The sequence below is a fragment of the Otolemur garnettii genome, unplaced genomic scaffold (assembly GCF_000181295.1).
Source record: "Otolemur garnettii isolate 467f Iridium unplaced genomic scaffold, OtoGar3 scaffold00193, whole genome shotgun sequence".
In the NCBI taxonomy this organism is placed as follows: Eukaryota; Metazoa; Chordata; class Mammalia; order Primates; family Galagidae; genus Otolemur; species Otolemur garnettii.
This window is the reverse complement of record NW_003852588.1, coordinates 231,922-244,283: the sequence shown is the minus strand read 5'-3', so window position 1 is coordinate 244,283 and position 12,362 is coordinate 231,922. Positions and strand designations below refer to the sequence as shown.

Sequence of the window (12,362 nt, the reverse complement as noted above, 5' to 3'; positions counted from 1 at the left end):
CAGAAATCAGAATCCTCAGAAACTGCTGGAGGGAATGTGAAATGGTCTAGCCACTTTGAAAACAGTCCGACAGTTCTTCAATTGATAAAATGTGGATAGATTTACATCATGACCTACCAATTCCACTCATAGGTACATACCTAACAGAACTAAAAACATGTCAACACAAAAACTCGTACATGAATATTCACAGAAGCATTATTTATAATAGCTCCAAAGTGGAAACAAGTCAAATGCTCACCAGGTGATGGACAAACATCTCAAGAAAGGTTTTAGAAGGAGGACTGAAAAATGTCTTAGATGTGACAGGGTAGGAACAGTTTTTAGTGGTTGCCAAGACTGGCACAGGTTGGAAAGATTACCTAGAATTTCAAATGGACTCACAGGCAGTATGCTCTCTTGAGTTGAGGGACTATTTACAGGTAAATGTTGGATATTTGCTGTTATTTATTAGTGGAATATCACTGAGCAGAACAAAAAGACTAATTCAAATGAAAAGACTGATTTAAGACTCTTCAATAATTAAACTGTGTAACTTAGACATCACTAAATCTCTATGGGTCTCAGTTGCCTCAATTCTAAAATGAAATTGTACTTCATAAGTTCTTTTTTCTTTTTTGAGACAGAGTCTTACTTCATCACTTTTGGTAGAGTGTCCCATGATCATAGCTCACAACAACCTCAAACTCTTGGGCTCAAGTGATTCTCTGGCCTCAGCCTCCCAAGTAGCTGGGTTTAGAGATGGGGGTCTCACTGAACCTCTTTGGGTCTCACTTCTTAGATGAGGAAATTAAGGCTCAGAGATTTAAGAACCTTATCAAGTGCAAATCAGGTCAGAAGGATGTGAGTACCGTGGCTGGAAGAGTTGGGGACAGCTTTATGAAGGACCTGAAACTTGCAAAGAACTTTAGAGACAGAACTGAGGAGCAGCCAGGTGGGAAGGCACTGGTGGAGGGGAGCAGACAGGGAACAACGAGGCAGCCAGGATGTACGTACAGAGAGTGGCACAGAGGACCCCTGCTGAGGGACAGCTCTGTGGAGTGAGCTGCCACAGAGCAGCCATTACTTCCAGAGTATGAGCCCAAAACACGGTATACCTTGAGAAAGCCAAGATTTTGGAATGAAAGAGAAAGAGAAAGAGCCATTGAAGGCTTCTGTAGAGAGAGTGACATAATGAAAAGGTATTTTAAAGATTAATTATTGATGAGTTGGGGGTGGGGATAAGACGGAGAAAAGGCTGAAACCACAAAGAAAGGTGTTAGAAACAATTACAGAAATCTCAGCATAAAATAATAGGGATCCTCTATGGCTGCAGAAGGTGAGTGAAAAGAGCAACCTAAAACTTTGGAAGTAGAAACAACAGAAGTTAGGACCAGAGTGACTATAGAAACACCAGGGAGGAAAGGGACAGCGGTGACACGCTGACAATGCTGACGGCCTCTGGCTTCTTTACAGGGAGACGAGGGAGAGGTGGAAGACACAGAAACAGGACCTGGTCTCAGTCTTCACTGAGCTCCCACCGAAAATAACCAGACTAAACCAACGGAGCGGAACGAACACAAGAGAGAAAGGGAAGGTGTGAGGTGAGCTCCTCATTTACGCTGATGTTGCCAAGTTCTTCTCCAGCAATGTGTATGGAGTGTGCAGGCAAAACACTCCAAAATACTCGGATAGTTCTTTAAATGGAACAATACACTATTATTATAACTATTTTACATGTGATTTAATCAATAGTCAAAATTATATAAATTAGTTACAAATTATACAATCAGAAATAAAAAGTTAAACATCTATTTTCCCCAGGAACAGAAAATTTAATGGGCTTTCCAAGTTTGTTGCCATTTATTTTTATGCCTAAACAATAAATTTTAGGTCAGACTAAATAAAAAATACACTACCACTGTATTTTACGTACTATATGAATATGTTATTGTACAAGATGATTCCCTGTAAAGTCAGTGTAAAAGCACATTGATATCCAGAATTTAAGGTCTACTACAACTGTGTATTTGCTGTTCTGGATGAGTTGGTGGTGTGCATGATTTATTAGCTAAGTATTTGTTTATTAAGGTAATACCCAGTTCCAACATTGTTCCTGTGGGGAAAAATGATCTATTTCACAATTGCCAACTTGATATATTTTCTCAGCACCGTGTTGAAAAGTAAGGGCAACCTCTATTTTATATTGACTTTTTATCTGAACTATGAGAAATGTTTCAGAATGTCATTTAAATTTATTTTTAAAATAATAATAAATTTGAGTATTATAAATAATAGATTATTAGAAATAATTTGATTATAGAAATAATCAAATAACAAAAATGAAAATTTTTAGTCCAATATAATAAAACCTGAACAAAGAACTAGTTAGAGAAATATGGAATGATTACAGACAAAAAAGTAACTCTATAACTAAGGAAGAATTAAATGTCCACATCCTCATCATTCTCTTTACTCTCTTTTAATCAGTGCTTCAGAATTCAGAGCACAGATACACATTTTTATTATTCAACAAAGTAGGTAGATCTTTCCTCTGTTTCACTATAAAGCTCTGAAAACAAACAAAAAGTGCTTTTTAAAAGAACATTTTTCACATGAACATATCATTAAAAGTACTCACGATCTTCATCTGTCTGCACTATGATTTCCTGACTTTCCTTCCGTCCCTCGGGATTCATGAGGATGAGTTTCACGCTGACATTGGTGTATGGTGACAGGTTAGTGATTGTGTGTTGAGGGTGGGAGTTGTCTGTATCCCAGCTGACTTCTTCTCGAACTTGCTCTTGTCCTCCAACTTGGTAACAGTAGTGCACGGTGAGGTTATAACTATGGCAACGAGTTACATTGTAGCCAAATGGCTCCCAGCGGATGGTGATTTGTCGGGATTTCACTTCCACTACTTCTAGTTTCCTTGGGCCACGCATGGGATCTGTTTAGAAAAGGAGAAAAAAGAAGATGTAAGAGAAAAGAATTATAAAAGCTCAGCTAAACCCACATGTCACAGATCCTCCCAGTTGTCCCCAGTATCTGTCTCCTCTTCTTCCTTAATAATCCCTACATTACAGCTAGGCGTAAAGCCACCCAGAATAAGGACTAAAGTTCCTTTCTCCTCTGCAGCCAGATGTGGCGAAGTTCTGAGGAATGGCAAATAAGATGAAATGTCAAGAACAGTTTCTGGGAATGGCATCTTTGTTGCTTTTTTGCTCCTATTAACTGGGTGGAGGGTATGATATTTGGAGCTCACTCAGACATGGTGAAACTCTGGGTACTTAAATGTTAAGAATTCAAGGCAATGATGAAGGAGAAGCCAGAGTTCCTGATAACCACACCAGCCATGAGCGTCTCACATCCAAACTGTTCCCTAGTAAACATTACATTCTATCTTATATACGTATGTATGTATGCATTTAGGATCTTGCTCTGTCACTTCGGCTAAAGTATAGTGCTGTCAGAGCTCACTGCAATCTCAATGTCCTGGGCTCAAGTGATCCTCCTGCCTCAGCCTTCCCAGTAGCTGAGACTACAGGTACATGCTACCAAGGCTGGCTAATTTTTTTATTTTTGCAGAGATGGGGTCTTGCTCTTGCTCAGGTTGGTCCTGAATTCCTGCCTTCAAGTGATCCTCCCCCCACAGCCTCCTAGAGAGCTAGGATTATGGGCCTGAGCCACCATGCCTGGCATGAGTGCTATCTTAGGTAGGTAGGCTGCTTTTCTTTGGATCTCTGATACAAGTAACCAATCTTGATACTGACACATATTTATCTTAAATGTTAATTTATAATTATATACATGGAAACCATAAGGCAATAGCTTAAGAATTGAGCATGAAATAAAATAACGATGAGAGAGAAATTTCTAAGCAGAACTCCAGGCCTTTTGGGGTTTTGATTTGCATGGAATGCCACATAATAATACTAACGTAGTTCTTGCTTATTCTCAACAATGTCTCATCCATCACTTAGGATCTAGAGAGAAGTTGGAAACCACTCCCTTTATCTGTGATCTCCAACAAAAGAAACTGTTTAAAGTGAAATAATGTTTTGGTTTTATACACATATATGCAAGCTAGGATTTATCTGTTAGATATCTGTTCAAGTTATAAAATGATGTTAATAAGGGTCATTCATTTGATAACTCTAGGAACCAAGGACAAGCAAAATTAAAACTCCTCGGAGGAATCTTGAGTGGCATGGAAATGTTCCTTATTACATTAATTTTTATAGTTAAATTACCAGCGTAGGGAAAATATTACAAATAAGTTATTTAGAAATAACATCGAATGTTTTCCCCCTTAGTGAATTTTTTATAATTTAAAGGAAATGTCTAATTTTACATAATGCTTCATTACTGAAGGTTCATAGAAACTTGTAATAAGCTGCAGACCTCATGCACATAAACAGATTACCATGTGTCTCTTTGCCCTTTTTCTTATTAATAACTAGTCTCCACAAAGACTGCTCTAAAGCATTTTCCTAAGTTTTGCATAAATTTACTGACTCATAAAATGACTAAAGACTTCAGATATTAGTTTAAACAAGCAGAGCAGTTTTAACTTAATTTCAATGGAAAACTATTTCCCACTGCATAAACAGCCTGCATCATTTCGGTATTCCTTAGCCAAGAAAATAGATACTTAAATTAAGCCCTAGATTTAAAAACAAAGGGTTCAGAATGTCTACTGGGCAAGTGTTCTTGAAATGCATGCTACTTCCTCTTTGTTAGTATTTCTTAGAACTCCATCTTGGTAAAATTGTGTCTTGAACTTTCCACACATTTGCCAAGTAAAATAGCTAAGCTTCACGCAAAGTAATCTCTGTGACACAAAACAATCACCTCTTCAAGGCTCTGAAGTCCTCACTGCAGAGGCTTTATGGGGGGCTGAACTGAACTGGCTGTATCTTCAAGTTTCATGTTAACCAAAGCAAATCAGTTTTACCAAAACTTTTACAGAGTACAGTAGAACCTCCATAACTGACCACCTCCTTATGTTGACCTGATTTTCATAGACTGGACATGCACCACCGTACAAATCAGTACAGCAGGCCTTGTTCCTTATGTTGACCTCCTCTGTATATGGACCAGTTTGTTATAGTCCCTTGTCACTTCAGAGGTTCTACTGCACTTCCTTTTGTGGGCCTTTGACTATGGTGTATGGTTCTGCTGTGTTTATATGTTCATATCAACACAGCAGGGTCCATATAATTGGAGGCAGGGATGAAGGATACTTTGACCCTCAGATTCCTAAACATTCTTCCTATCTGGCAAAAGCTTAATAAGAGAAAAGTTGAATTAGCACCATGATACAGGGGACATGGACCACCACAGAAGGAATACTGTCATTTTCTTTTGCCAACTCCCAAAGGCAATGTTAAGTATGTGGGGAGACCAGTAAAATGCAGAGACATACACATGAAACGCTGGGTGCTACCACGTACGCATCACAGCAGCCTCCTATAAGGACAGAGTTGACAGGCTGCCTCCAGTGACTAAGGAAGGCAGATGATTCTTTCTCCTCATCCTCAGCAAACTGTTTGATTTCAATGCTTTTTATTTTCTTTTCTGTGCCATTTAGTAAAATTGAGTTCTGACCCAGCAGTGGATTTATTATGATTATATCTTAAATTAGTATTTTATAGCACTTTATTGTCAGTGTTTCTGCAGAACTATTTCTATTAACATGCTGCTAACTATCAATGAAGCATTCCACAGGACTTTATGCTACCGAGTTATACTGATGGCACTGAAGACATTTTTTTTTTTTCTTTTAGAGATAGAGTCTTGCTCTGTCACCCAGATTGGAGTGCAGTGATATGATCATAGCTCTCTGGAGCCTTGAATTCCTGGGCTCAAGCAATCTTCCTGCCTTAGCCTCTCCAGTAGCTGAGACTACAGGTGTATAACACCATGCCTGGCTAATTTTTCTGTTTTTGTAGAGACAGGCTCCTACTCTGTCAGCTAGGCTGGAGTGGAGTGGTGTAATCATAGCTCAGTGCAGTCTCAAACTCCTAGGTTCCAACAATCTTCTTGCCTCAGTAGATGGGACAATCAGTGCATGCCAGCATGCCTGGATAATTTTTCTCATGTTCTGTAGAGATGAGGTTTCACTGTGTTGACCAGGCTAGTTTTGAACTTTAGGCCTCAAGCAATCCTCAAAAATACTGTGATAACAGTTATGAGCTAGCAGCCCAGACAATTACTAAATATTTTTTGCAGGGTATCATTGAATAAATATATCACACTGTGGAAAACAAATAGTAACTTAATAACTAGAAATGTGTAATTTTCGTGGGTTAATTGTGACTCACACTGCATTTCTGGGAGTAGAATATAAACATTATTCCCCAAGACTTAGCATACCACTACTATCATTCTATGTGGACAATATAAACCTCTAGACAATATAAACTAGAGTTAGCAGGGTAGTAAATTATAACTACAGGACCATTAGTTGTAGCATATTTATTCCTCTTGACTCACAAACCTGAAGATGCTACTTAGGACAGGAATCGATTCCAAAGACATTTCTCCCAGTGACATATCCCCTTCCCTGGAATGGGATCATTAAGTCCAGATGGTCCCATCGAGGCCCACTGACTCATGATGAGATACTAGAATGGCCTCCCTACAGAGTGTACTGGCTATCACACAGGAAGCTTAGTCAGGGAGCTCTTATACCAATTCCCCCGCTGGTGCCCGCAGCATTTTTCATTTTGTTCTCTTTCTGCCAGTCTGAGCCAGGTTTCAAGCAGAGAAGCCTGACAACTGCAGTCCTGAGCTAAGGAACCAGCAAGCCCAGTTCTAGCCTCCAGCACTTCAGCATCCCCATTTAATCAGCGATCCTGGCTTCTTCTATATTCAGCCCTGCTTTTCTACAAATAAGGGCAAAAACTGACTGATAGGATCAATTTCCATTGTAGGTTCAATTCACAGCTCATTTCTCTGGAACTCTGCACTTTACTTTCTATTACTACTACAGTGCTTTTTCAGAAACTCAATTTCAGAACCTGTGAGAGATATTTGGGTGTAATTTTAGGATCCTGTCTTTGATAATCAAAAACATAGATTACAAGCAGTGCTGTGCTAACAGGTTTCTCTTTTCTACCTCTCTAGGAACTCTACAGAGGTCTATTATAAAACAGGGAGTAACACCTAGAATGGCGTGGTGGGCCCCCTTCACAACCTTCAGCTATTGTGTTTCTGCCTTACCAATCACACAAGAGAGTAACCAGATAATAAACTGATAGCTTCATTTACTTTATTCTTCAGTTAAACCAGAGCAAAGGCTTGACTAACATTATAGTTAATATAACCCAATAATTCAATATTCCTAAGCATCAAAGATTCCAGGCACATGGTGCTGTTTTCAAGTGACAAAGCCATAGTCTTTGAATTAATCAATTCTTTCCAGAGTTTAAAAAGTATCTGTGTCAGTCAAGTTTAAAATTCTGAAATACATTAATCTTTAATTCATACTACCGTACAGGCACCTACATACTTGTGATGTAACTGAACGAGCTATAACTTATCATGGGAGGCAAGATGGCCAACTGGAGCCAGCTTTCCACAGAGGCTCCTGGCCAGAAGGAGAGTTAAAGAACAGAAGTTTAGCAAGTAAGCTGATGATTTGGAGCTGAGCCAAGAGAGAAGGTTAAAAATGCACATTAACCCTGCTGAGGCAAGTTGTGACCCCAAGGATACAAACAATAGGTACAAAATTCATCACCAAGTGGACGGGAGTTCCCTCCCCCAAGAGAACAGTCACAGTATACTTTCTATAAACAAGCGAGCAGAGTTCAAACATCCTCCCATTTTATCCCATGAGAGAGACCCTTTAAAACCCAGACCTCCTTCCCCTATTAGGGGTGCCATGGCACTCTCCTGCCAGGTATAAAACTGTATATATTCTCTACCTGCAATTCTAACCAGCACTCCCCTCCACTCTCACCCTGAGGTCTGGAAGCCTGTGTCCTCCATGGAGTCCAGATTCTTGGGCATTTTCTTAAGAGATGTGGACAGAGTGTGAGCTGTTGCAGGTCTGTGCTGATTCTGTGGCACAGGGGTAAGGAGAAAATGATGGACTGAAGGTACCATACAGGAAAGGGAGAGGCAGTGCCCCCTGGCACAGAGCAGCAGGAACAATAGGGCTCAAACACCTGGGGATATTTTGGAAGGACACTCCCTGTCTCTCTGGGCAATGAAAGAAAGCTGGGCATCTTCTCTGGTGGCAGACACTGATGGAATAGATCTGGGATGGTAATGCAGGCCCCATGAGCAAAGATGCCTGAGGCAGTACCGGCCTGGGTGGAGTGCAGTGGGATAGAGAATTGAAGAAGTGTGCACAGAGATGGCATACTCCCAGGGTGGGGCTGAGCCAGGATGGCTTTAGTGAGCCTAAGAAACACCCAGACCTCAGGGGATCATAGCTGAGACAAAGGTAGGCGGGCCTAGGCTGGAACTCTGAGCCGAGGGTGAGCTCTAATTGCACCCACCCCAATATAGACTGCAGGGGAAACAGAAACACCAGCTCTGGGCAGCAGCAGAGACTGGGGCTGACTAGCAGTTTCTGTGAACTCAAACAGCACTGGGTTTGCAAATATACCCCGGACAGAATCACAAATTCTGCACAAATAGAAGTGTCAGCAACATCAATCAGGGGCGGGGCTGGAACTGCGTGAACTACCCCAGCTTCCATTAACCACCCAAGGTTGTCAGGCCTCAGCTTCCCCTGCCGGATGGTGGCAGAGTGTGAAGACCTGGCCGAGGAGACATAAGATCTCTCTGTGACTCAGGTAGACTCAAACCCCTGGAGTACCTGCTTATTGGAGGGAACTGGGTCATAGCCTTGTGGGGTTACCAGTGACTGGGTGTGACAGAGGTGCAAGGTGGGGAAGGAGGCATCAACTTTCCCAGACTAATCCATTTGCTGGGGTGGGGGGGTCCTTCCGACTCCACGGAGCACCAGAACAAGTCATACTTGAGCTGCTAGCAGACCCCTGCTATCTAGTTGCCAGAGACCTTTTGAACTCCCTTACTTGAGACCAGGTGCTGACTGGGACAATTGATTTGGATCTCTTGGACTGGACCAATCACCTGAGGACTATCCAAAGTGGTACCCTGGGTGTGTGATTGTAGGAAGGTTAGATTTTCCTTTTCTAGTTGTTGCCCATGGAGGGTGGGGTGACTTAATTGCTGGTATTTCTCCACAGCTGAGACTTCAACCAAGAGTAACTAATTCACTAGAGTAGGACAGAGACCAGCTGAAAACAAGACAGAGCCACTTAGCCCCACCACACCAAGTAAGTCCCCAGTGTCTCAGGCCGTAGCAATGTACTGGTCCTTTGCAAAGTTCTAGGGGAAAAGGTACAGACACCAGTCACAGCTCTGGAGTAAAGGGCTGGTTAATCACTACTCCAGGAGCTCCCAACCCAATTTCACCTTATCCGCTCATCTAGCTAAATGGTGTAAAATAATTATGGGGCAGAGTCAGTGAAAAGCTCTGGTAAAATGAATAACCAGAGTAGATCAACTCCCCCAAGGAACCATACGGCAGACACAACTGAAGATCCCATTCATAGACAAATGGCTGAGATGTCAGAAATTGAATTCAGAGTTTGGATTGTAAATAAGATTAATGGAATGGAGGTAAAGTTGGAATTAGAAATTCAAGGAGCAATTCAAAAGTTGTCTCAAGAATTCAATGAATTCAAAGACAAAATCACCAAAAATTTTGACACATTGAGACAAGAATTTGCAACCCTCAAAGATCTGAGGAATACAGTAGAATCCCTCAGTAACAGAATGGAGCAAGAAGAAAGGATTTCTGACATTGAACACAAAGCTTTTGAATGCTCCCAAGCACTAAAAAAGGAAGAGAAACAGAAAGTAAAAATGGATCATTCTCTCGGAGAGCTCTGGAATAATTTGAAGAAAACTAATATTTGCCTTATAGAAATTCCTCAAGGTGATGAAGTTGCTTCACAAAGCACAGAGACCCTTCTTCATGAGATTACAAAGGAGAATTTTCCAGACATGCCAAGAGATTCTGAAATTCAGATAGCAGACTGTTTCTGAACCCCAGAATGACTCAACTGGAATAAGACAACCCCCAGACACATCATAATTAACTTCACAAAAGTTAATATGAAGGAGAAAATTCTGAAAGCAGCCAGATGTAAGAAAACCATAACCTACAAGGGGAAGAATATTAGAATGACTGCAGATTTCTCTACTGAAAGCTTTCAAGCTAGAAGAGGGTATTGACTGACTTTTAATCTCCTAAAACAAAATAACATTCAACCCAGGATCCTGTATCCAGCTAAAATGAGTTTCATTTATGACGGAGAAATTAAATACTTTAATGACATTCACACGTTGAAGAAATCTGTCATAACTAAACCAGCTTTCCAGTCCATTCTCAAACCTATCCTCCATAATGACCAGTGCAATCCTCTACCACCAAAGTAAACTCACTCAGAAACTTTGATCAAATTCCAACTTCCAGTGGCAAAAGGATTAGAAATGTCCACTGGAGTTTCAAAAACTCGATACCCAAAATTCTACCAGGCTTATTAATACTCTCAACTAATGTGAATGGCTTAAATTGTCCTCTAAAGAGGCTTGAACTTGGCCTAAATTGTAAAGCTAAGTAACCCTCTACCTTGTGTTGCTGAGAAATGGGCTATTCATATGCCAATTATATTGATCATACTTATTTCAATCTCATTAGATAGCTAGAGTTCCTATTCACATTTTAGGAGAAATGTGAAAAACCACCTTTCATAATAAAATGACGAAGACACACACTTAAGGTAAGAACAAGGATCCTCTTAGGGAAGAAGCTTAAAAGGCTGAAAACCACGCTAAACATAAGTCACCACTGACTACCTAGAACAGGTGTCCTCAAACTACAGCCTGTGGACCACATGTAGCCCACCTAGGACATTTATCCAGCCCACCAGGTGTTTTTGCCACCGCTGCTTGTCCTGCTCAGCAACTGACTCATCCTGGGGCCTGCAGTCCAGCCCTCCAATGGTCTGAGGGACAGTGAACTGGCCCCCTGTTTAAAAAGTTTGAGGACCCCTGAAGAGGGAGAGTTCTCCAGTGGTGTTTGGAAATCCTGAAAGAGTATGTGTGGCATATGTTTGGTTTTGGTTTGGTTTGTACATTTAATAAATAAAGTGAAATACTATATATTAGACCACAGTTCAGTCATTCACCAAAGATGGCTGATTTTAGTACAATTTCTACAAGTCTTTCAGGATAATCTTTTTTTTTTTTTTAATTTTTAAGTTTAAAATTCTAAGTAAAAAGTTTGTTGAATAAAGGCTGGAAAAAAGAGGGTGTAAAAATACACTATTGATGCCTTCTAAAATAAAGAACTGTGGGTACTGACAAAACCGACATTAGTGATAATACCCACATTGACAATAACATAAGCTACATTTTATTCAGCCTGAATTAACCATGCAAAATAAGACTAGCTGTGCTACAATGGCTGAAAGATGTTTTTATTTTAAACATTTTTTGTTAGTGTTTAAGGTTTTTGAAATTTTAAATAATAAAACCTTTAAAACACACTGAAAAGTACAAGACAAAACAGTCACCTATGTACCTGCTAATATCAAATGTTAACATTTTGTTTTTTGCTTTGGGTCACTTTTTATGAAAGACATAAAACATTGGTGATATAAAATTTTGCCACCCTCCTACTTGCTATCTCAAGGCTATTATACATCATTCCTGGACATGGTTTTGTACTTTTATTACACACATCTAGGATACTTAAAAAATTATAAAATATTGCCATTCTTTGCAACCAGAGGTTTCATTCAACATAGCCAAGCTGAAGCATTTAGGTCTAGTTAACACATTGGTGGGTACATAGATTCCATTAAAAATGAAACCACAGTTTACTCATCCATCTCCCTATTGAGGAACAATAGGTGAGTCTACTTTTTCTCTGTTACAATCAGAACTACAATGACCATCCCTGTAATACCCCTGTGTCCTCTTAGCCACAGTCTACCTTGGTGAACACAAAAAGTGGGACTGTTGTCTTATAGAGTTTGCCTATCTCAAAGGTATACTAAATAATGTTGACATCCTCTCTAACAGAAAAACAATGTTCAGATGTTCCATTGTCTACAAAGGAATTATATTTCAAGGCTAAAACCAATTCCCAAGGACTGATCATGAGTTATTGGTGCCAGTTCCAGTTAAATGTAAGTAGGCAAAGCCTAATGTGGGGACCATTTTATGACTTGCATCATTTATTTATTTATTTATTATTATTATTTTTTTTTTTGACACAGAGCCTCAAGCTGTCCCCCTGGGTAGAGTGCCGTGGCATTACAGCTCACAGC

The 12,362-nt window shown here is 40.2% G+C and overlaps 1 protein-coding gene across 1 annotated transcript in view; it reads right to left on the bottom strand.

Annotated features, from left to right (window-relative positions):
• PTPRM (protein tyrosine phosphatase, receptor type M) overlaps positions 1 to 12,362 on the bottom strand; it is a 562,994-nt gene that overhangs the window by 377,126 nt on the left and 173,506 nt on the right. Inside the window, exon 7 of the mRNA XM_012812183.2 lies at positions 2,621 to 2,929. Within this exon, the coding sequence (XP_012667637.2) occupies positions 2,621 to 2,929 (309 nt within the window). The remainder of the gene's footprint in view (positions 1 to 2,620; positions 2,930 to 12,362) is intronic.